The following is a 26,061-nucleotide window of genomic DNA, read 5'->3' as shown; positions in this document are numbered from 1 at the left end:
TTTATAAATTTCACGATATTAGTTAATTTTGTAATGTGTAGGTATGTAAATCTTTTAAAAGACATGTTTTTGTTCAAATAAATATACCAACACAAGTAGTTATGCATATCTTGTTTTGTATGTTTGCCATCTTATGAACATAATGTGCAAAAATAGTTATTTTAATCGTTCAAAACTATGTGCTTTTAGAAGGAACATTCAAACGTCATTTTTGGCCAGTTTTGACAACTATGTGTGTGTTGGATTAATCAGATCACATAAAAAAAGGGGAGGGGCCTTCTGTGTGCGCTCTCACTGTTGTTTGCTTTCCTCATTACTGTTTTCAAGCTGAACAGCCAATCAGATGGATTGCCTGTTCAGCCAATGGCCGAGGCCGAGGCTGACGAAGGCCGACATGTGGCGATTGTGCGGGATACACCGCACAAACTAGGATGACGGCAGCTAAGCAACAGCCCAACTTGGACCGACGGCAGGCGGTCGCCTTGTTGTGTCAGGACCTTAAGGTTCACTTCTTGAAGAGGAATGAGGTGCGACGGTCCTTCATGTCTAAATCCAACAGGATGACGACATGGATGAGTTCATTTTCAATTAATAGCGTAGCCAGGGCATTCAACCTCTGATATTTTGCGTAAATGTCTTTATTCCTTCCAAAGTGGAAAAGTTTCTCTCTGATTCAGCGCTTGACATTGGTGTTGCGATGGTGATTGGATCGTAGTTTCGAGGTTATTTTCATGAATGGACTTTAATTGCAGTGTTGCCTTTTGCTCAGTTTACTGTGCTGGTAGAGGGAGCTCAACTCGGTTTTCAGCTTTATCTTATTTGTTAATGGCCATAGATGAACAGCACATTCTAGTTCAGCCTCTGGAAATGATTTCACAAACCTAGGGAAAAGTGTACAATTAATGAGTTTTGCTGCAATGAAATGATCACTTTTAGATAACCTCTCCTCCACTTGACTTGACACATTGTCGCAGGCCTCTTTCATAATTGCAGCCGTGTTGATTTCTCTCCTCTTATCCCCTTCTGCTCCGCTTTTTTGCACAATTACATCAGGTTGTTACCTGAGACGCCCTACATTCTTCTATAAAGTGTCCATCACCTGGTTAATACCAGCCACATCAATTTCCTGTTTTTGCAGTACATTGTACAGAATGCCCACTTCTGGCATGAGCTCAGAAAAAAACTGCAAGAGCTGGAGGAACCTCGGTTCCTGCAGGTGCAGGTGCATGAACAAACCATAGGCCTCGCTATCCCATCCATCTTTTGTATGAATGTTGTCCAAACGCTCTGATCTCCTTGCGGCTTTGCCAGACAGCATTAACTGTTCTGCTTTTTAAACTCCACTGCGGAGCTAGAGGCCTGGGGGTGCGCCCAGTCGATGTCTCTGCAAGGGCAGCCGTTTTCTTGGGCGGATTTGAGAAACAAAAGTGGCGAATGCTTACAACCACTTGTCCAACATTGTCCCCAAACTAACTCAAGTTACAAGGGTGACAGAAAATGTAGGTGACAGTTTAGTGCAGGCAAATCTAAATTCTTATCCCAAGGTAAAGAGAGGAGAAGAGGAAAATGTAGAGTATTCTGCACAGAATTCCACTATAGTGTAATACAATCCAAAACAATAGCTCTACAGGAAAGCATGGTTTTGTTGGGAATGGTGTTGCTTTAACTGATTTTTAAGGTTGTAGTTTGTGATTTTGTTGCATTAGATTGCATTATATTGTATTGTGCAACCACAGAGGCGCACGTGCGCACACACGTGCACACACGCGCACACACACACACACACACACACACACACACACACACACACATACACACACATACACACACACAGACACAAACAAGGCACACACACACTGTTGGTTATCTGCCATTGCAGCTTCTTGTTTTTCTGACCTCACCAGACCTTTCTTGGTTTCCAAAACAATGTGTAGCCGGTGTGTGATACATTACCAGAGTGTGTGTGTGTGTGTGTGTGTGTGTGTGTGTGTGTGTGTCTGACCCTTTAGCTGACTGCTGGTTGAACATTTCTCCTGGTACCATTTTATGGTTTATTCAGCAGCCACAATCTCACAGAAAAGTGAAGCGCCAGCAACAAACTATGTTCCAGATACCAAACAGAAAGTTATTGCTTTCCCAGGAGATTATTAATGAACCAAACTTTTCTGTGCAGTGATAGAAATACAAATATGTACAGCTATTTGAACCTGTTGATTCAATTCAGCTGTAACTTCCAGTCACTAAGAATAGTTATTAACACATAGGCCCAGAACATGCCTTGCCTCATTCCTTTGTTCTGTGAGTTGAAATATTTATTTTCTTGGGGTCTGAAATCTTTACAGATACAGTATGAGGTGGCTTGGTTTTTTTTAAATGTAGTTGTTGCTAGCAGCTTATTATTTACTCTGACAGGCACTTCACCTTCAGCTGAGCGGCCTGGAGTATGTGGCTGATTTGCAACCTCTCTAAATAATGTATGTAGGTATGAGCCAGTGGTCCTGCAATCTGTTTTTCAGATATCTATTTTTCAAACTTTTTTTGTCTGAAGTAAAGATATTCAGAGGGAGGGAGAGTGTGTTAGGGAGAAAGAAAATTGAAGAAAAAAGACAGATGGGGGGAGGAAGTAAATGTACATACAAAGAAGTGCCAAACAGTTCCACTCTGACACACAAAGAGGTGCCAAAATTTGCTCAAATGCAAATGCTGCCCAAACAATAGTCCAGGAGCAGCTACATGAAACTGTCCTGTGGAACTGACGCTGGCTCATCCTGCAGAGGGATTTGTTTTTTGCTGATGATGTTCGAAGCAATACAAGCTCCGGTCTGTTTAAAGTCAGAGCTGGGATATGTTGATTTAGAGCGTCTTCTTATGCTTTTCATCAATATCCCTGCAGATATCAACATGCAGCATATTCCTGATGTTACCATGGAAACAAAACATATTCTGCATGGACCAACAGCACATTTTACATTTGCCTCAGTATGTTTCAGTGTTTAATCGGTCTAATTGTAAAAAAGCATGTCACTTTTGAAAGATAAAAGCAAGTTTTCATTTTCTCGACTCTTGGTAGCAAATCCTTTTTGTTTGCTTACCAGTCTGAATATTCTCTTTCTGCCCAATAAGCAATGTCAGGTTTTACTGGGTAGTGTTGTATTATGTGAATTAAAAGCTTAGAGAAGAGTCCCGCACACTGACCATTACGCAAGCAATAATTCATTTAGAAAAATACAATGTTTCGGTCCCAGACCTTCATCTGGTAAATTCAGACATTCACCTCAACCATAGCCTTAAATAGTTTGGTTTGGTTGACTAACCAGGACCAATCAGGTCCAGCTCTTGAATGACGTCATTCATTCACAAAGTGGCACTCCCATAACAGACTGTGAACAGGAAAAGGCAGAAAAATGCCACTCAGTGCATTTAAAAACAATGGATAATCAGACCAGTTTTGTTATAAGCTCATGATCAATGCATTGTCATTAAACCAATATTACTCTTAATCAGAGAGGACACAGTCCATTCAAAAGTGGATCATTACATTGATTAAATTACATTGTAGCAGTCCATATGCACCTGTACAATGAATAGTTCCTGAGGATAAACTAATAAGGAAAAAACAAGGAAAAAAACATCAAATTAGCATAACATTATATTGAGATTAAATTCATCATTAAGGCCTTTTGGCGATAGCGTCTGCAAAATAAATATCCAATATGCCTCGCGTCTTTTTAGTAGCAAGTCGTGGTTGCCCCTCCCTTTTTGGAAGACTGACTTGTTCAATGCCACAAAAGCGCAATGATGAGATGTCATGCTTATGATCATTAAAGTGTACCGCGACCGGGTAATCCCGGTCGTTTCTGCGAATATTATATATATAATTTCTCTATTCGCAGAAATGACCAGGATTATTATAAATTATTATTATTGTTGCGGTACACTGTAATGATAGGTCTGCGACCGAAACGTTATATATAGGTCTGGGACCGAAACGTTGTATTTTTCTAAATAAATTATTGCTTGTGTAATGGTCAGTGTGCGGGACTCTTCTCTAAGCTTTTGATCTGCTACTTTTGATCATATCCTACGCACCTGCCAGACAAAAGAGGTGTGCAAAAAAGCTTTCTTACATTATGTGAATTAAACAAAGAAGAGAGAAACAACAGAGAGCAAGACAAAGAAGAACATGGTTGAATGAGCGAGGGATCAAATGGGAAAATATTTAAAGAGAGGAGTGATGAAAGTACAAGGGGAAGAAATGGGGAAATGTGTTGTGGGAATCAATGTTTGGTGTGCTTCTACCTGCTCCCCCAATGCTTAAATTAGTTGTGCTTGTGTTTTTAAGTAACTTTTACAAAAAATATCTGCTTCTTATGTTCCTGATTAAAATTCCTGTTTAAAAACAAAAGAGGACCCAGGTGAAAAAGAAATCTATTAAAAATATACTTTAATAAAGTGTACTAAGTATATTTTCTAGATTTTGTACTTTTTTCGTCAAATCCAAGGATAGTTAAGTGTATTCAATTATGTATTAACTTCAACTTAACATATATTTGACTACACTTCAAGTGTAAATAGTATGCTAAAATGGAACAACTTTTTTTCAAACTTCAAGTGCACTAAAATACACTTTGAATACAATGAAAATCTAGATTCATAAGCAATTAAGCACACTTACAGTACAATTGCATTATATCGCCATTCTAATGGAAATACTCTTAAAAAGGCATTTCAGCTCAACTTATAGTGGTGTTTAAGTACATTTTGTATATATTGTTATCATACTTGTTACTATAAACTATGTTAATTTAGTATGCCTCTGTAATATTTTAAGTGATCTACAAATGCACTTCCTAACTATATTTAGTGCTTTTAAAGTGTCCCACTATGACAATAATGTATTTGAAGTGAAGTTCAATAATAACCTAAACATCATAGACACATACTTTCAGTGCAATGTTATTATAGTGTTAGCAAGAAATGAATTGTTTGAAGTATACTTCATCTGTACTTTTACCCCCATTTTGTTATACTTAAGCATAAATGTTGCTATTATACTACAAGTATATTATATTACAATTAATTTCAAGTGCATTACAACAACAGATTACAAATTGCATTTCAGAAAAGGATCTTTATTACTCACACAAAAGTAACACACAAAATATCCAACTCATTTTAATTAAATGTAATCAGAGCCTGTCTGTCATGGAATATTGCGCAAAAATCAGTGCAAATACCATAGGACACATGTATATATACCCAAGCCATATACAACACAAAAGTCCAACGTTACAAACTGGGGCAAACAAATCTGGAGCAGTAGTAAAGCTATTTCGAACCCCGTTTTACGCTTCCAGCTCACTTCTACCCAGTTTGAGCATTACCTGCTGAGTAAAGTTGAAAGTGTTTTTCATGCACATGGGGTAGTCCAGGTGCAGGGCGTAGATCAACCCGAAACGGCTGTGTGTGTGAAACGAAAAGGACACAAAAGGCCTGAGGCAGGTTGGCCAGTTCATCCATTACCACATACCCTTCCATGATGATCCCTACACTGAATGGGTTGAGCTGGGTATTTTCTCAACCCAGGCAGAGAATTCCCACTGGAGTTTAACTGTACGAGTCCTTGTCAGTTACATCCTAATGTGAAAGAAACGTAGTGACAAGGAGAAAACATAAACATGCCAGTTAGACAATGGTGTTTTGTACACCAAAAAGAGCCTGTGACTGTTTATAATGAAAAGCGTTGTACAATATAAACTGCACTGATAGTATACTAAAGGATGATACCAGTTTATTGCCATATTTGGATCTGTACAGTATATTGCAACACTTTGTCCCAAATATGGAGTTTACCCACTTCCAGTCACACTCGTGCTGAAAAGATGTAGAAAACTGCTCCCAGAAACTTTGTTGCTATGCAACAATTTTGTAAATCATATGACTCAGTACATTTCACCTTAATTGCTTTTTGTAAACTTTACTGTCACCGGTTGAAACTAACATTAAGTTAGTTGATTAATTGAGCAACCAGAATCTAACATGTGCGCTCAGAACTCCCATTTCAGTTAAAGACCCGAGAACATTTTCACAACTTTCAACTGGTGACAGTAAAGTAAAAAAAGAAAGTGGGCAATGTAAAAGGATTCATACAACTTTAGTTATGGTGAGCAATTTTCCAAATCTTTTCAATAGAACTGGGACTGAAAGTGGGTATGCTATCTTTGTTTGGCAATAGAGACTTAATGGAGGCCCTTAAGGAGACACTGATTGCTGATCAAATCATTCTGAAAATTAGTAGCACTGTTCATTAATGGCGTAAAATGAGACAAATGAGCATGCACCTGCAACATTTACAAAAAAATTATTAACTTACAGAGCATGTCTTGAAGAAGGCAGAAGAATCATCCGCCAAGATGACAGGCAGTCCCCGAAGACATAGGCACCTGATGTGTGTTGGCTCAGTGGTCTGGAAGATAATGGACACAAGAGTAAAACACATCTTGCTAAGGATAATCACATGTATTTATCAAATAAATTCCAGAAATTCCCCACAATGTTTATGTACAAGAGGACAAAAGGGGAGGAAAATGGAGAGGACAGAAAAGAAGGGAGGGGAGATTTGATGGGAAGAAAAGGATAGAGCAGAGAAGAAACAAAAGACATAAAAAGAAAAGTGATGAACAGAGAGAGGAAAGAGAGGTAGTAGACTAATGTAGCTAGTCAAACCCACCTTTGTCTGACGTAAAGCTCAGCCAAAAGCTCGCTGGGCAGGCCTTTCTTTTTTCCTAAAGGAGGTCCATCAGCCTTGGAGAGAAACGGTCAAGTTCATCAAAGAAATTCTCTTGCAGACTTTTCCCCACCACTCTGGCGAACTCGTAACAAACCTGAAACAAAATATAACAAAAACGAGCCTTTGAGAGGAGGCATAGCTATATAAATCAGTGATTGATAGCTCACTGCGTAGAGCTGCGGACTTGGGTGTTAGCTATTGGGCGGGCCGCCCAAGTAGAATAATACTGAAACAGTTGAACTGGTTATGAACTGGTTAAAACGACGGTTTAGGCAATTTAGCTGACATTAGCTAAGCCAGCAAACAGGTGGCTAACGTTGATGTCCGCTGAACTTGTTAAAACAACGTTTTTGACTAACGTTACTCACAAAAAGCCCTCCAGTGAGAAAAGTAATTTAGCTAGCTAGCTAACGGATGGCTAAATTAATGTCCATTGCCATCAAACTGATTAACTTCAAATCCTCACAAACAGCCCCCCCCCCCCCACCCTAACTGAAAAATTTTTTTAAACTGTAGCTAGCTAACGTTAGCAGGTGAAAAAAGGGTGCCGACCTAGTTACAAAATAGCTTCCCACTACTCACCAACATCCCCTTGAATCCACACACAAACACGGAAACATGAAGTTGTCTGACTCCTCAGCAGCTAGCGATAGCTAAACAATGGACAACGGGAGGGCGAGATCGTTACTTAACGTTACTTACCGTCTCTGGCGAGTGTTAGCAGCAACTGGTCTGTCCGGCAGGCGGCGGCAAAGTAACAGCTTCTCAGCCAAAATCGGATTGCGGCAAAGTAACGGCTTTCACGTTCCCATCGTGCATTGCATTAAACAGTGGAGCGTTGTCACAGTGGCTCATGAGTAGGCCTACAGTTAGTAGCATAGACTGTGGTTAGTAGCTAGTAGTTGGTGTTTTTATACATACGGAAACAACAAAAAAATGTGATTTCTTTTTTGATTTTTTATCCACAAACCTGTGCGTTTGTGTTAAATAAAAAATAACTTACTACTTAGCCTAATATCACTGTTGTTACATAAAACTCTAATGGGAAAAATAGCCTACTTTCAGGTCTTGCGGCTTCATAGTAACTTATGTAGCCTAGGTAAAGAGATGGTCAGAATTGCCACTCTAAGTATGTCAAATTTAATACACTTCTATACAAAAATAAACTTCTATACAATTTAAAATACATTAACAACAAAGTACACTTTCAAAAAGTACATTTAAAAAATAATTTGATTACTGCTAAATTAGTATACTTACTTTTTGGACTCTGAAGTTGAACTTAATTACATCTATTTTGAAGTATACTTTTAAAAAGTACATATTAAATACTCTTTAAATAAAGCACAACAAGTAGAAGCATACTTGTTTTATACTTCATGTACTTTATTCATATTTCTAATACACTAAAGTATACTACTTTTTTACCTGGGGAAGCACATACTTTAAATGACCCCAAATCCCTTCTAGCTAGGCAAAATAAATGACATGCAAAAAGGTAACATTATTAAGCTGGAAAGTGACTTTTTAGCTCTGTAATTACTTTCTTAGCTAATGACACATCACTGCAACATGTTTTGATTCATTCATCAACCTAGCACCGCTGTTTTGTGACACATCATTCTGCCTTGTATGCAGGGTTATTCCAGTCATCCCATCACCAGTGTGGGGGGAAGACGCGACACAAAAACAATTTAATATGAACACACCAGAAAAATGAAAGGATGGAAACCTCAGGTGGAATGACAAGGCAGTCCAGCTTCCTCTGACATCTGTTCCTGTGAAAGGAAAGCAAGGACGCCACTAACAGTTTACCCCAGATACCACAGTCCCCTCTGGCATCAACATCTGTCTAATGAGGGTGCACAGTAGCTCCTGTGAAGCCAGACATAACGCGCTTTGATATCATGAGGTTTGCTAACTTTTCAAGAAGATACAATAATGAGGATGAAAAAGCTAAAATAATAAAATGTATAAGACGTCTTAAAATTTCCCTCAGGATGAATAAAGTATCTATCTATCTATCTATCTATCTATCTATCTATCTATCTCTATCTAGAGAGGCTTAGATGTCTAAAAATCTAATTCCCAATCTGTATCCAGATGCTTCATCTCTTATTACATTTATTCAAATATATCTTAAGGGTTTGCATGGAGAAAATATAGGACTGCATGCTTCTAGTCAATATTTATTTGTCTACTTTTCATTGTACAAGCCAAGCTGTGGGCATATAATGAATTAGACAAGTTATGTATTGGTTTGTAATCACTCCAACGCTAAATAACTGGTGTGACTGAAAGCTAAATGAGATCAATTGTGGCCTTACTCCATCCAATAGGCAACGCACAGTGTGCATTGAACACATTTTCTATTGTGTGGTTGTGATTATAGAAATGACCAGGGGCAAGTTTATAGGTACATTTGTAAAATGGGTAAACGTGTTAAGACGCAGGTTTAAATCCCTGGTTCTTGGCAATATTAAACTGTACATAGTTTAGTCATTGTAATAAATAAATGCCAAGTAAACAATTTTAAATGTTCTATTATTTAATAAAAGCTACAAATAGCTGCTATTGGTAATTCCAAATAGCTAGAGACATCTATCCGTCTGTCTGTAAAGAACTGCTACCAGATTTAGCCAGTTAGCTCCTTTTAGCTAGAGCAGCAATGCCTGAATCAGCCAACTGCTGCAACTACTTAGCTGCTGCTGTAAATAAACTCAGTACACAAAAACTAACATCTCCTTTTCATGTACTGAGCTTAACAAGGCTGCACATGCTTATTATGTAACTAGCTGAGTAAGTGACTAGCTAGGCGCGGTTGTGAGCTTAGTCCATTAGTCAGCATAAAAGTGAAGAGACAATATCAGCAGCAGCCAATGTTTGTTTGTTACTTCTGCCACATTTTGAATCTAAAGATGTTCCTCGGAGAAAGACACACAGCACTGAAGAGCAATACGACAGAAAGTCTTTCTCTGTGGTCGTTCAGTGTTACAGTAAAAGGAGCTAGCTAACACTGCTAACACTGGGTTCCATACAGCTGTAGTCCCTGCTGCTCACATTGACATAGAGAACAGTTTGCTGTCCATGGTTCTGAACTAGTGCGAATATAGGGTCATATAGGACATTTTTTGCCCTATAAATAATTGTCATTTTAGAAATAATAATGCTTTAATGGTACAGAAATTGTTGCCAAATAGATATAAATCTTCACCTCTCCAAGGCAAGGGCAGAATCCATGGTTGACGGCATGGATCTAGCTCTGCAAAGGCCACACTCTTGTGCTTGGAAAATAAATTGTGGATGAGTGATTCCTGAGGCTTTGCACTGAAATCCATCACACAGATTGGGAGGTCAGGGTCACCTTGCAACTGATTGAAAACGCTTTTTTTATCTAGATGAATTTTTTAAACGTAAACATTGTGGTTGTCGGAATGTTGCATAATACATGGCCATGCTAATATCTCAGCTAGTTCTACTGGCTCTGTGGTCAAATGTGAAATGATTGGACAAGACAGAGACACTCTGCAGCGCTTCAGTGGCAACTGGAACACTCCAAAGACTTACTTCACTGCCACATTTGGAAAAAATATCTCCATCTTTACAGTACATATCTAGCTTGTAACTTGTTGAATAGGAATAATATATCACACACGTGGAGCTTAAGAGATCACTGGACAAATGCATAAACAACTTTGGTTTCAGGGTGCACCAATAATCTGGTCTCCATTTGGTGTCCCAGTTCTAAATTATGGAACATGGAGAACACAGCCCACATAAATCATGCATTTAACATGCACATGGCCATATAACCCTGGGTTAGATGGTTTGGTGAAAGCAGCAGCAGCAGCAGATGAATGAGGGCTCAGGTGGATGGCGAAATACCAGGATTCAAATGAGACAGGGAGAGATTCATCACAAGCAGGCCTGTCGTTGGAGGAAAAGGTTGCGAGCATGATGGCCTTCAAGTTAGCGGCTGTATCTTTTCACCTGTCTGTTCCTCTCTGCATAAAGAATGGCAGATAGAGGGTCCCCTGTTGGAACTTCAAGGATAGAGAATAGAACATATTAAGTCTGTAACACGCTACAAGGACAGCGAGACATGGCAAGTGGTCATTTCTGGATGTGAATTGTATTTCTTTGTTAAATTGTGGGATGGATGGATGAATGGATAGGGAGGCTATTAGGGAGTAATAAGATCTCAAAAGTCAGACGACTATACTTCCTTTTCTTCTATTTTACTTAAAAGTGAATATTTTCTCAACTGTAATGTTTAGCTCCCTACAGTAAAATGATTCTTTAATTACCCAAAGGCATTGGATTATAGCTTTTTCACTTTAAAACAATGCAATTACTATTTGTGTGTCTACGAGTTGTGAACAGTTAGCCAAAGAGTGATTTTTCCTCTCAAGTTCTTTTGTTTTAATAATTTGTCGACTAGGCCCCAGGAGGTGAAATTGTGAAGAAAAGAAATACTAAGATTAGAGCAAAATCTGAAGAAAAATAGACATCACCCTTTTGCTGCGGAAATATACAGTATATCTTTCTGCATTCCTACCCTGTTACTCAATTTGTGACCACTGCAACTCCAACTATAAATGTCACATTTACACAGCATGAGCTGCCAGTTCACATCACATTTGTGAGCACCGCCTAACTGTAAGTGTAAATGAGTAAAAAATGCACAAGTGTGAATGAGGTTGCTAAAATGTCAGTTCCTCTGACTGTCAAACGTTTGGTAGTTGTTTTGCGTAAAACAAACATATTTTTCAAGATTGAACTGATTTCCAAAAGACATTTGTTTTTATATTTTTCCAATTTTCATTCATTGAACTCAACCAATAAAATGCCTCCAAAGAATCACTGCCTCTTTGAAATACATAATATATACAGTAGCTCCATTCTGCGAATGCCTTAATAACCCCCATAGGGAACTCCTCTTGTTTCTCTCCCCTCCCCACTAAGGTCAGGGTTCAGGTTCAGGGTCAGCGAGAGAGCATGCCTCCCTGGAGGTGGAAGCTGATGCATCAATGGGCGGAAGGGATTCTCTGTCCTACTTAAGCATGCTTCTGCTGAATGACTTGAACCCTCTCCCGCTTGAATGGTGGTCTCTATAAAAGCACCACAGCACTCCCCTGCCCTACCATGCAGCCACTGAGTGGCAACAGTTATGGCACACATGTGAGCTCAGATTGGATCAGCTGCTGCCTGACTGACCACCCCTAACACCCTTTGGGGTGTTTTGGTTGGAAGTGTACACCCACGCAGAGGCAAAGAGGTGAGGCCTAGGGAAGGTTGTCGAGCTCCATCCATCAGAGGCAAACACCTTGGCACAAGGTCCTCCATCCTGACTTGTGGCCCCTGAGCGTCCTTCCCTGGATTTTTAGACCAACCTATTTTTTTCTCCGTGAAGCTGATTAGAAAGCATAATAGCTTCAAGTGCTGCTGTGAAGCGTTAAACGTGCACTGACAGGATTAATGTCACTTGATTTATTCAAAGTACCACAAATAGAGATGGAATGATAGCATACTGTGTGTGTCGTGTCTGTCAGTATGTATTCCGTTAATCCAGTATGGTGTCTTTGATATAAAAAAAACATCGCTGTTAAAGGTTTGAAACAAATATTAAACTACATGCGTCTTTGTCTCATATGAATGGGTTAAAAAACAAAAGAAAAACACAAACTCATCCATGGTTTAGGTTGTGGCATGAAATATAGTTTTTCTGTGGATAACATCATGACATATTCTGGGCATTCATCTCCTGGGCAGCTTTGGAGACTCCAAATCAGCTGCGAGTCCATGGCGTGCGTCATTGCGCAGCGGCGCGTCCAGCCCATAGTGGTTAATGGGAATCCGCTGACAGAGCACAACCAGTTGTTTCTGCAAGCATATGTATGCGCGGATCAGCAGGTGCTCTCTTCACCCAAACTGGATGGAAGTCACGGTTAAAACCACACCGATCTGAGAGATCAATTCTTACGGCACGGACTCCCTTTTCCAGGATGTACTGACATATGTGACATGCTCACGGCGATCGGCACTTACAGGTAAAAGTTCGGATTTTAACTTTGTTACCCTGGCTAATTTCTGTTTAAATGGTGGCGGAACCTGTTCGTGCTTGCTGCGACACACCTTTTTGGAGACGTTTGTTATTTTTTCGTGCGCCTTTTTTAACCAGTGCGCCTTTGAACAGAACTAATACATGCTGATTAGAAGTCCGCTGACGATTTAAACTTTGAGCTATGCAGTAATCTTTTTTTTAAGTCCGAAAATATCAAAAACAATCTGTAGAAAATGTTGATGCGTAGTGAACTGTTTTTGGCGTATCTCGGTGTTACTTAACAGCATGGTTTCCCTCCTAAAATCTTTCATTGAATTATGCCTGTGTAAGCTGTTGGTGCACCAGTGCATGATGCTCTTTATTGATGTGAATGAAGGTTAGGAGGTTAACAAGAGCCACTTAATCCTTGATTGATTTTACTCTGTGGCCATTTTCTTTAGGAGATTGTGCTCAGTTTATAATAAGAGCAGCATTCACAGTATTCCAACTGTGGTCCAGCTCATAAAGCAAAATGCAACCTTTAATAAGGCACAGGGGCGGTTTTAATGATGGTAGTTATTAAGGAGACATGATGGTGAAGGTTAGGAATGAAGGGTGATGTGCAGAATGCTCTCTAGCTGTGTCTTATGTGTGTTACTGGGAGACATACATGGAGAATTTATCAGGGTTAAACACTACAGCCTGTAGACTTTCACAACCTACTGTAGATAGTTCTTATCAATGGTGACGTCTGCTTTGGCCAATATTTTCCCAGCGGCTCTGCATCAGATAAAAACAGTTAAGCTGTCAAGTCAACAGAAAAATGCTCCGAGCAATGCTATGATTCCACTGATAAAACCTAACTAAAATCACGCTTCTGCTCCCTGAAGCCTTGTGCTGGGTTTCCCTGAGTCCTCATATAATTCTCAAACTATATTTATCACAATGATGCCTGTAATCAGTGGAATAAGCACAGATTGTAAGGCATTCTTAATTGGTGCAGAATTCTGTTCACTCATTTGGTATAATGCAGCCAGCTGCCCTTCAGATTTAGCTTTCACAGTGCAGGCCAGCAGACACAAGACGGCACGGGAAGGGAGAGGAAGGAGATTTACATGAATAGAGTTGTGTAGAGATAATATAAAGGCTCTCTGTTATCATCAAAACTCCAGAGCTGGGGGTGTATTCTTTTTGCCTCTCAGATGGACAACATGGAAGAATAAAAAAAATAGCAGTCGTAAGCAGCAAACTGAAGTATTGTAGTGGCTGTGCCTTTTTGGACAAGTGACAGCACTATCTACCTTTTCATTTTTCTCTCTCTGTATTGATTTCCCCCCTTCTCTGTTTCTTCTTCTTTTACCTGCTTATTGACTGCTTTGAGCTAAATAAGAGCGTTATTTTCTGTCATTCATTCATCCATCTCTTATGTCAGGCGCAGACCTTATGACCCCACTTTTTCGTACGTTTATGTGTCTGCACTGAACTCAAAGCAACATTTTAGACTCACCAGGTTTGTTTGTAGTGCAGGTGCATCATGGCAGTAGCTGCACCACTACCTGGTTTATGTTTTATGGGATTGTGCCTCTAATCAGTAGCACAGTGTCATCAGTAATATAATCTGATAGCCTAAGTCCTTCTGGTATTGTCTGTTCTCGAGCTGTCACAGTGTCCAGATGCGTCTTCAGATCAACTGGTTTCCCTCAGGCTTTTCTTTTCAAGGATTACACGTAATCACAAGTGAAATGTGGCCGAAGCCCAGAGGTGTGGTGTTGATGGACCAGACGCTCTTAACCAGATACAGTATTTTTCAGTGGATGGTGATGAAGTCCAATGTCTTCATTTGTCATTACTTCTTGGAAGAAAGGTTGACACATTGGCAAATATACTTATTCACTTTCGTGCAGAAACTGCATCCTCAGTGTTACATAACATAGAAACACAGGGTTCTCCTGGATAACAACCCTGTAGGCTTATGTTTTATAACATTATAATTATTTCAACTTAGTCTCTGAGGCATAATGTTTTGTCCATCATTTTGGTATAGTGGGTGGCTCTATAGACTACAATACCCATGAGCCTGCCGCTGTTGCTATGAAGAAAAAGCAAGATATATAGGCACGAATCAGAGCAGGAGCAATTCAAAACACTTTGTTGTTGCAGTTGGGAATTTGTCCAAATTTGACTTAAAATCTAAAATGGAATTAAATGTATCTTTGGATTGTGACTGTTGTCTCGACAGTGTAACCTTTAACTCCATCTCTCCCTTAGCGGCCCAAATAACAGGCTAAGCTCGGTAAATGGATTTTTCATTCCGAAATGCACCATGGGAGTGGTAGTTAAACAAGCAGCAACCTCAGGGGCTGAAAAATCAATCAATCAATCAATCAATCAATCAATCAATCAATCAATCAATTCCAGTGAAATTAAATCCCAATTAGTGCCAAGTGCTAACAACTGCAGTTCCTCGAATAGCCACTTGAGGCTAACTTCAATAGGAAGTCAAACACCCGCATATCCACGACGTTCCACTTCTGGGATTGCTCCGTTGCCTATGGAAATTCCGCTGGATTTCACTCTTTTCAGCCGGATGTCCGTCACCTTCCACTTTCTTTGTGGTGGGATTTATGAGGTTAACTGCTCCTCCGATCTCTGCAGGTTAAATCCAGACAGCTAGCTAGACTATCTGTCCAATCTGAGTTTTCTGTTGCACGACTAAAACAACCTTTGAACGTACACACGTTCCACCAAAACAAATTCTTTTCCGAGGCTATTTTGCAGCAGCACCGGGGCTTCATCCGGTGCTTAGCACCGCCCAAGACGATTGCGATTGGTTTAAAGAAATGCCAATAAACCAGAGCACATTTTTCTCCCATGCTGTGTGGACTAGCCAGACCCTCGTCCGCAGCGCTGTCTGGCAATGCGAGACTAATCCCTATAGACCCCTATGTTAAATTGTCCAACTTTACAGCAGAATTAAACAGCTTGGCACAAAAAATGGCTTTGGTCTGAATAGCTTAGTTCTCCCCTTCATGCTAACTGTATGGGGGTGACTTTTTATATAACTCACCCGTTGACCTATTTTAAGGCTTAAAGCTTCTGTATAATTAAGTTCTGCTTTCAGTGACAGGTGGCTGCCATCACAAGTGGCTAGCATAGACTGTAGGCTTCATTAGGCCCACCTCAGCTCCATCCACCTTCCTCCTCTTTGCCCATGTTTTGATAACACAACGTCAAGCACTGCCTAGAGGGCGATGGCCGGAGCCACCGAGAGCCACCCACTTTGAGCTTAATTTTGGTTCTTCAGAAACCTATGGGTTACTTCACGGAGACTATGTCCATTTTTCATACAGTCTATGTAGTTCCTCCCAACGATTGGGACAGATGTTAATTCTCCGCAAGAAGGCAACCACGTGCATTTCCTAAAATGTTGAACTATTCCTTTAAACACAAATCCCTACTTCATTATTATAACTTGCATTTTTAATGGATTTTCTGTCTTCTCTGATTCCTTCTCATCATTACCACGGCTGTAATTGCAAGCCTGCAGATTTCCTTCCAATGCTGTATGTTTGATGGGCAACACTGCTGACTCATCCCAATAATGATGCAGAATGACAGACACTGGAGAACTGTCTGAGATGATGAGAAGTAGAAGTCACTCAGAGTCTGAATCGAGACATCTAAAGATGAAGGAGGGGAGGAGAGGCATCCGTCTAGATGAAGTCCATAGAGTCCCTAATGTTTCTGTGAGACATTGCCTTGTGTGTTTGAAAGAGAGAGAGACAGAGCAAGAAAGAAAGTGAGACTGAGAGGGTCTCTGTCGGGAGGTTGTGCTGGGGGGTACAGAGCAAACTCATTTTTATATAAACAACAAATGTTGGTTAGACTGTAGCAAGAACCTTAAAGACCCTACAGCACATTGACAACATCACTAAGATCCTTTGATAACAGATGAAATGATTAGACCACACAGTGAAATACTCCATTACTCTATTCCATCACTCTTACATTAGTTATTCTTTAAGAGCTGTTTTTGCTTGTATTAAGTCTATTTATTGTTTTACTTTTTCACCATATCTTCGTGTCATAGTTTTCTACCTGACTGGATAGGTAGAGAATCAAAGAATTATTCGCCTGACAACATTTCATAAAGTCTGGATGAGCTCAAGCCTTTAGGGCAGAGATGGCCTAATGTTATTAGAAATAAATGAAATCCCTGATGCTAGTTTATGAAACAAGATATTAATCTGCTCAAATATATATATCCAAAGCAATCGCTTGCTAAAGTATAGTCAGAGATGGCCCCTGCATGAGCATTGGTATTCGTATTGGCTGATTCCCTGAGTTGAGCTATCAGACTCAGTATCGCAAAAAAGATGGATTTGTGCATCCCTAGAGATTTGTGAAACCCTGGAATAAAGGTGACAAGAAAGCAATAAAAAACATGTATAGCCAGGAACTTGCACAACACAATTTCCTAATTAGCACCTATAGTAAATGATACTAAATGATATTTCTGCCATTTTATTAGGTGGAAAATCTTTACACTACTTTTGCTAAAAATCCCCTACTGCAATGTTTTGCTTAATAAAATGGACATTTTAAAACCTTTGATTTGTCACAGCAAAAGTAGTACTGTGTACCCAATACTGTACCAATGCCTCATAAGCTATGCTAGTGAGCCAGCGTCCTCAACAGCAGGGCCCTACTGGCATGGGAGGCATCCATTATTTATGCAATTCATTACAACGGTACCTTTCCAGCCATGTCAAAATTTCTGCTGTGCATAAAAACTGTTACACTGTAAAACTACTAATACTCACCTTGAGTAAACTACTTAGTGTTTATTATGTAGCTAATGAAGCCATTTTGGATGGCCACGCCTTGGGGGACAGAATCACGCTGTCACAAAGAGAAACGAGAGAAACAGGAAAATGCCAAAAAAAGCTGCTGTGAAACAAAAAATATAAATAGATTTTAAGCACATAAGATACGTAAATATTCACTGTCAGTGTGGTAAATTGCTAAATAATGCTGGTGACAGTTACTACTGAAGGATAGCTAGCTTGAGTGGGAGGCTGCTGCAGTTCAGCAGCATCAGGCTGTCGTGTCCAATTAAATCTCAGCCTAGCCTTGATCAAACAGTTGGCTATTAACAGGGTTGGTCATTTACAGTGAACACTTACGGTAGTCTAATGATTCCTGGCCATTCAATCAAATATGTATCAATATCCGGATAAGAAATATATGCCCAATGTGTTGGGTGATTGATCTACTTGATCGACAGGGGAAGACTGAAGGGGCATGAGAGCAGACAGCTCAACCTTCATTTCTTAATGTATCACGAACGCTCAGGTTTAAGCAAGTTTGCAAAATACCTATTAGACATGTCTATTAAACAAATGTGTGTTTAACAAAAAATGCATGCAAAATGATTTAAAAAAAAGTATAATCCAAACACACGTCCTGTTTCATCGACATTTATTTGGCTTTTCGGTTTTCTATCCCCCAAAAAGGGGTGTGGTCTTGATGTTTGTTCCAGTCTGGTCTATTCGCTAAATCTCTGAAAAAGTTGTTTTAAGCATGGTTATCTACAGTAGGAATTTAACTTTAAAAATAAAAAAAGTTGGCTCCTAAATGTAGCTGCATTGTACATGTGACATGCTAACATGTCATTACTAGCTTTTAGCTTGTAAAAGATGTTTGCATACAAATACATTGTTTAGGCCTACGTGTGCTTACAGGACAATGCTAGTTAGCTAACCAGACACCATAATTATAACAGATAGGCTAATGCTTTTATTTTTCATGTTGTTGTGGCTTTTCTGCCTGCTTGTTACACTCAGGGCAACTAGCAAAAAAGCTTTGTCGTCATTTTGTTTTGTGTTTTATCAGGACCATGACATATTCAACAAAAAAGCTTTTCCTGGATGGAAAGCCACTACAACAGGAAAAAGAAGATCATTATCTTGTATAAATTTGGTGTCTGGTTAGCTAGCCGTCACTGTCCTGTTAACAATAACACATGTAAACAATTTGTATGCTAACATATCTTGAAAATCAATGCCACCCTTCAATAAGTCAAGGCTATTGCGGAGATAAATGAGAATAACTGGGGGAAGGGGTGAATTTGACAATGGACTAGCAGCTTGGAGGCTACAAAGGTTGACATGCTATGTGACTCATCCAGTATGCCTATAGAATAAGTACTTTGAAGAGCGACAAAGGAGAGAAAAGCCAGAGAATTAGATGAAGTGACTCAGTTCTGCCTGACACATCTTTTTTATATTTGCTACTGCCCTTTTCAAGTCAGCTTAAAATCAAATTGCCAGCAGTTGGAGTCACAGCTGAAAGACAGCCTTCACTTTGGAGGGCTGTTGCCCATCCTCCAATGTTGGAGTGTCCTTCATCATGGTAGTCACTGAGCGCGGGCGGATGCCAGAACAGATTTAACATATGAACATGGGCTGAAGAGTAGAGATATCTGTGCATTAGGTGGAGCGCTGCCTTACCTGGGGTGCTGATAAATCATGGTCCCATCTCCTAAAATAACAAGTAAGCAGATATTTGGTACTTTCAAGATTGGAGTTAAAACAGCGGTAGTCAACAGCCAGCTTTCTATGTGCACTTTGTTGTATGTTTTCCACTGACAGTGACAGATGGATTCAATTACACCTGATAGTGAGAAAACAAACAAGGAATGATGTAGTTTTCCCATGTACTGTCCATCACCCATGCCCATGCCCACTAGGGCAGTAACTATAGGATATTACAGACAATGATACAATCGTATGTCTAATCATTTTTATGATGGAAGTCACACACCTTACAAGAGGAACATTAAAATGGATTTTGAAGTGAAGTACAGGACTCTAGCTGGTTACAAGTCTGTTGCATGGATTCTGGTTATTTGAGTATTGAGTTTTCCTTTTCTAGCACTGGAGTAAAAACTAATTTAGATCAATATGTAATTGGGTGATGCTGCCATCTATGCACTGAAGCGTGCAAATTGTCTTTTTGCAGGATGCTTCCCACTTTAAAAAGCACTGTTGTAGCAGCAGATTTAAATAATCCACATTGCCTGCTGTATCCTACATATCATATCACTTATACATACACCCAGAAACAGCAATCTTTTACTATATCAAAACCTCTTGACATCCCTTCCTAAAATATATAGCAATATTCGAGCATTTGCATTGAATGACCTTAATGGTTCTCCTGGTTATGTGCTAGAATATGCTGACTGAATTGCTTCCATGTGAGTGGGCGTCATTCAGACCTTTTAATGCATTACCAGGCTGCATGTATAATTATACATAATGGCTGTCCACAGTAGGGGTCCAAGCATAAAGCTGGGAAAGATGAAAAGAATGTCTAATACATGTAATTGAAGTATTTAACATACAACATGGCACCTTGTAATTCATATCCGCTGCAGCAGGGAAAAAAAAACATTTGAGTGTATTTTGTATCAAAATATTTTTAAGCTCTTTTTACGCTTTTAATAAGCTGAAAGTCCATTCCCACTAATTCCCCCAACTCTGCTACTCAATGAGTGTGTTTTAGTGTATTCTGTCTTCAGTGCATCAGTCCAAAAATAACACTTATATTTGGGTCTTAACATCCTTCATTGAGCTTTAATCACTCTGAAGTGGTGCACTCTGGCGTGTAAATGGAGCTCAGTCTCAGTCTCATTTGCTCAGTCTTATGAGTGAGTGACAGGTCAGCGAGGAAGAACTATGATATGATGATTGGTTATTTTTGCTAATGTACAGCATTGGAAAATATTGCTTTAGCAGCATCAGTTAATCATTTAAATATTTTACCTGATGGTAGCCTATATCCACGACGTTCCGCTTCCAGAATTGCTCTGTTGCCTACGGAAATTCCGCCAGATTTCACCCTTTTCAGCCGGATGTCCGGTACCTCCTGCTTTCTTTGTGTTGGAATTCTAAACTCTGGCAGATTTATGAGGACTATGGTTAACTGCTCCTCAGATCTCTGCAGGGTAAATCCAGACAGCTAGCTAGACTATCTGTCCAATCTGAGTTTTCTGTTGCACTAAACAACTGACCTAAAACAACTTTTGAACATGCACGTTCCACCAAAACAAGTTCCTTCCTGAAGCTATTTTGCAGAGACATCGTGGCTCTGTCCGGCTCAATAAACCACAGCAAGTTTTTTCCCATCCCAGAATGCTGTGTGGACTAGCCAGACCCTCCTCCGCAGCGCTGTGAAGTAAGGTCTGGCAAAGCGAGACTACCTGATGGTAATGCCCCTTAGTACTCATTTAGCTCCCTTTACTGGACTACAGCACACAGCACGTACTATTGGGTTGCATCCTCACATGAGCAATACATTTTTATTTAATGTTAAGCTTTCACAAGGGACAAATAAAGCCAAGATAAATTCATAATGAAGTAAAGTAAAGTTAAGAGACTGCTTAACTTACTAATAGTTGAATACATATCACCAAGACACACAACTGACTAACCCTAACCCCTTTGGTTTAACCCAATCCTAGCCATAACCCCTTGACCTGACTGTTCATTTCATGGTTTTGCTGCTCATTGACTATTGCTTTTGTGGTTTCAGTGTTTTGTGCTTTATTTTGAAACACTGACATTTTGCATAATTCATATTTTGAATCAAACCTTTCTTTTTTGGAACTGGTAGCCAATCAATCTACTTGCTCAGAATACAAATTGATACATTGACAGGCCAATTTAACAAATGCAGGTTGTTTAAAAAAAAAAATGTCACACATTAATAATAAAAGTAATTGAAATCCTAATTTAACAGGCTTTGCTAATGGCCTGAGGTTTGAGATGGTGGTTATGTTGCTGTACAGGCCTGGTATGATTTGTTGCACCATCTCTCTCCTATCATCTTCTTTCAGCGCTCTACTCTCTCCTAATCTATACTGTATATACCTGTAACAAAGGAAAAATACCTGGCCCAGCGAAATTGTGTGGAAAAGCGACAACAACAACAATAACAACAACAACAACAACAACGGATGCGCTAGCAGCAGGTCACGCAGAAGGCCTAGAGCTAAACGGGCAAGCATCAGCAACAGACTGAGGAACAGGGCACACCGCACACCACTGCCCAGCATCCTGCTAGCTAACGTCCAGTCAGTAGAAAACAAGCTGAACAAGCTCAGAGCCAGAATTAAATACCAGAGGGACATGCGAGACTGCAACATCATCTGCCTCACTGAGACATGGCTAACACCCTCGATACTGGACCATGCAATTCAACCAGCGGATCACCTCTCAGTTCACCACATGGACAGAACGAGACTCGATGGTGTTTTTTGCCCCCAACTGCTCCTTCCAGGCAGCGCTGCGACCGCTGCCTTCAAGGCACCTAACCCTAACCTTAACCTTAACCCTAACCCTAACCATAAGGCGCCGTTGGGGACAAAAAAACACAGATAAACCAGAACGAGAGAGTCCGGAAAGTCGAGGGGAGGAGGCTCTTGTTAACCACCAGGCTGAACATCGGGATGCAGCTGTCATCGTAGCCGGGGATTTTAACAGTGCTAACCTGAAGAGAGTCAGACCTGACCTTCGGCAGCACATCACATGCCCCACCAGAGGAGAGAGAACCCTGGATCACTGTTACTCACCCTTCAAGGAGCTTCTTCCCTCAGGCTGTCCGTCTGCTCAATGAGAACTGTGGCTAGCCCCCCACCCACCACCTCATTTTCTTGTGTTGTATATATTACTATTTTTATGGATTTTATTGTTATTGTTTTTATTGTGACAGAACAAGTACACAATGAATTTCACTGCACATTGTACTGTGTTGGTTGATTGGATTTATACTTGCAGGATTATTCAAATAATGATCTGAATGCACTATTTACATTAACTGAGTAGCTCATGAGTCATAATGCATGGCTGTTGAATGGGCTTATCAGCAGTGAGTGAAAACTTTAAACATTCCTGCACTTCTTCAGGAACACGTGTGGGTAAATGTAGTCTGTTTGACTGTAACAAAGTTGGCAGCACAAGCACAAACAGCAAATTGCTCATTATATAGATCCTATAGTCCTATAGCTTCTGTGTGCGAGGGTTGATGTGTGTTTGCTTAGCTACCAAAATTGTAGCTTGTTCAGAGCTGTAGCACTGAGAATTAATAACAGGAAAGTCAGGAAATCTAGTTCTGATTACATACCTGTAAAATCCAAATTGCATACTGTATTTTAGTACTGTGGTACACATCTGTCCAAAGCAGCTTAAACTACTTACATCACCATGATTACATAAAGATTATGGGCATGGTGGTTAAGTTCATTGGCGTTGTACTCTTAAGCCTAGCAGTGATTGCTAGTGATGCCTTACCTGCTACAGACCAACACGCTGTATATAATGCATAGACTGTAAAAATAATGGACAAAGCTTTCGGGTCTGAAAGTGAAGCCAATGCTGAAGTGCCTTAAACCTGCATTCTATCTAATTTCCAGCAGGAGGCGAATCCACTGGTTGCAAAAAGAAATCTGTTTCTATAGAAGTCTATAAGCCATATACCCTATCTCAATTAACATTTTCATAATGAGTTTATGTTCTCAGTCGCTACTTTCAAGTCTTCTTCAATACAGCTTGATGTTCATTTAGTAAATTATGGGCCCATTTATTTTATTTTGGCCACGTCATCCTCCCCTGCTCCACCCTCTTGTCCAAAATTGTCACATCCGGTTTCAAAAAACCAAGATAGTGGTGGCCAAATTGCCAAACAAGGCGACAATCAAGGCTTCAAAACAGCAGCCCACAAACCAATGAATGACGTCACTGCTGCTACATCGACTATTTTTTACAGTCTGTGGAATTATGTAACCATAGGTCTTACTGTACTTCAAGTCGACACCACTGTAAAGTCACTTTTAACACCACAGCCACACGCTTCCAACTTTACATTAAATATTTCCTCAGCCCAGCATGCCGTCCACATTATTCGGGTCTCAGTGGTTGCATTCTGGTCTCTAAAGGTTTTCTGTCTGCTTTCATCTTAAAAAAGGCATAAGAGAGAGAGAGAGAGAGAGAGAGAGAGAGAGAGAGAGGATGACTCTCTTTGAAGGATATTGCAATATGCTTTTGTACTTTTCAAGTTTGGAGATCACAGTGCCAGGCTTGGAGTTGAGGTCAGTAACAAGAGGTCATTACTGTTGAGAGAATGTCCCTCAGGCATGTCAGTACTGAGACTCGCTCTTGTGTGATTTAGAAATACGTCTCGAAAAATTGTCCCACATTTCAGTGTGTGTGTGAGAGAATCTGTAAAAAAATAACCAAGTGGCACCGAGAAACCATCGTTACCTGGGTGATAGGTATCATCTCAGTAAAAATAATATTTGTGAAACTGTGGACTGTAAAGATTAAAAATAGAAAAGGGGGCACAGGCCATCTGTGATGTGTGCCAACTGATTCAGTTTGAAAACTGCTCCTGAAAAAGGACGATGTAGGAGTCACTACTATCTTCCATCCTTGCTGAGATGCATCAAACCATCTTGGTTTCAAAGGGAACAAAATCCATATTTTCTGAATCAACTATCATCACTTGCATCTCTCTAAATTGCATGTTGTTGTCCTTTGTTTGCCTTGATCACAGATAAACTCCACCTGGCGTCTCCACTCCTTTGGCAGCCATGTCTCTCTCTGTATCTGGAAGGACTGTGTTCTATATCCTCCTCATTAGCAGGTAAGACTGCTTACAGAAATACAACCACTGGGATCTGCAGACACAAAGCCGTAACAGGCAGAGGGCATCATTAAGTCATGTCAGATTCACAGAACACCAACGCTGTCAATGTGGTGAGCTGAGAAGGAGATAAAAAAGGTACTCAGTTGTATCATTTTCTCGTGAACCATCACTACTCAATATCAACTCCCCATGCATCAGACAAGAAGCATTGAAATTCCATTGCCAAGTTCACGGTGCTGCTGAGCAGAGCTGATGAAGTAGGATCCAGTACCACGTGTATCAGTCATCGCATACAATTGGTGTTATAATCCCTGCAGAGGTCATACAGAGGGGATGATGGGATGTTTTGGTGTTGATTTGTCTGTTACCGTGAAGAAAAGCCTCTCCACTTCTTACAGTTTCTTTTCAAAGCACAGAATGCACATTTTTGATAAGGCAAACCCTCTGGGTCTGGCTGAATCCTGCTATAAGATATTCTCTGTACAGTGCAGCGCTTCTTTGCACAATCAGCACTGGGATTCATGTGCTGTAACAGATTGCCTGCCACTAGTATGTTGCCAAATGCATGCTTTTAGTGTAAATGCCATATGCCAGACTTTGACCATTCCAGCATGAAATAAACAGATTTCATGAATCTGTGAGCTTTCAAAGATTCCATGCTGATTACTTTTGCAATGATCATTGTTGTGATTGAGTGAACCGTCTGGGTAATGACCCTGTAGTCACTGCACTATAGACATCAAAAGACTGTTGCATTGCAGTCAAGGCTGAGAAAGCCTTAAGCATACAGTATACATTCGTACAAGACATCTCTGTTGATTATTAATCAATGGAAAAAGGTTATTTTATTGTGAAAATATAACTTTAAAATGCAAGTGTAGCTGGCAATATTTGCACATTTTGTTAAAGGTATACTGAGTAGCATTGTGCTACTTGTAAACATACAGTCCTTATTAGCTCAACAAGATATCAACCACTGCATTTTTATTAAGTCTCTTTGTTTATTCAGCTACTGTATGCTAATAACGTACTGCCATTATAAGGAATAATGCCCTCACAGGTCTGCTCAGGTGCTGCAGATTCAATACCCACATACAAAAATGTGATATAATATAATATCAGGACAGTTTGTGGTGTGTCCACTATAGTCGATGCTTTTCTTTTTTCTATATGTCCCTTGTTGTCCACTCTTGTTGTTATTGTTTGTTCTAACATGATGTGATCACTGTTTTTGTCTCTGCATATAGTGTCTTTGTATGTATTCATTAATTTGTGTGTAACACCAACCTGCCAGGGGGTCTGCAGATGAAAATTAGCATAAGGCTATAATCTGGCATATTTACATTTGTGAACATGTTCATTAATATGTATTGTCCCCTTTTTCTTTCAAATAAATAAATAAATAAATACCCACAAAGGTCCTCAACTTATAAACGTCTTCATGGGAACAGAGACCCAGATCATGAGGTACAAAGTATATATCCAGTCCAAACTGTAGGATTTTGTTGGATTGCAGTGG

At 39.9% G+C, this 26,061-nt stretch overlaps 1 protein-coding gene and 1 long non-coding RNA gene across 2 annotated transcripts in view; one reads left to right on the top strand and one right to left on the bottom strand.

Moving 5' to 3' along the window:
* Positions 1 to 5,247: 5,247 nt before the first annotated feature.
* LOC116039449 lies at positions 5,248 to 6,858 on the bottom strand. The gene is made up of 3 exons (XR_004102397.2): positions 6,731 to 6,858; positions 6,374 to 6,466; positions 5,248 to 5,637 (listed from the first exon to the last, which is right to left on the bottom strand). It is a non-coding gene; the product is annotated as an uncharacterized LOC116039449 (long non-coding RNA).
* Positions 6,859 to 12,593: 5,735 nt separating this feature from the next.
* Positions 12,594 to 26,061, top strand: part of LOC116039432 (gamma-aminobutyric acid receptor subunit pi) — a 54,931-nt gene continuing 41,463 nt past the window's right edge. The window contains exons 1-2 of the mRNA XM_031284287.2: positions 12,594 to 12,840; positions 24,450 to 24,539. Coding sequence (XP_031140147.1) covers positions 24,487 to 24,539 — 53 coding nt within the window. The 5' untranslated portion in view covers positions 12,594 to 12,840; positions 24,450 to 24,486. The remainder of the gene's footprint in view (positions 12,841 to 24,449; positions 24,540 to 26,061) is intronic.

This window comes from Sander lucioperca, chromosome 15 (assembly GCF_008315115.2).
Source record: "Sander lucioperca isolate FBNREF2018 chromosome 15, SLUC_FBN_1.2, whole genome shotgun sequence".
Classification (NCBI taxonomy): Eukaryota; Metazoa; Chordata; class Actinopteri; order Perciformes; family Percidae; genus Sander; species Sander lucioperca.
The sequence above is the reverse complement of the archived record's forward strand: the minus strand, read 5'-3'. Positions and strand labels throughout refer to the sequence as shown.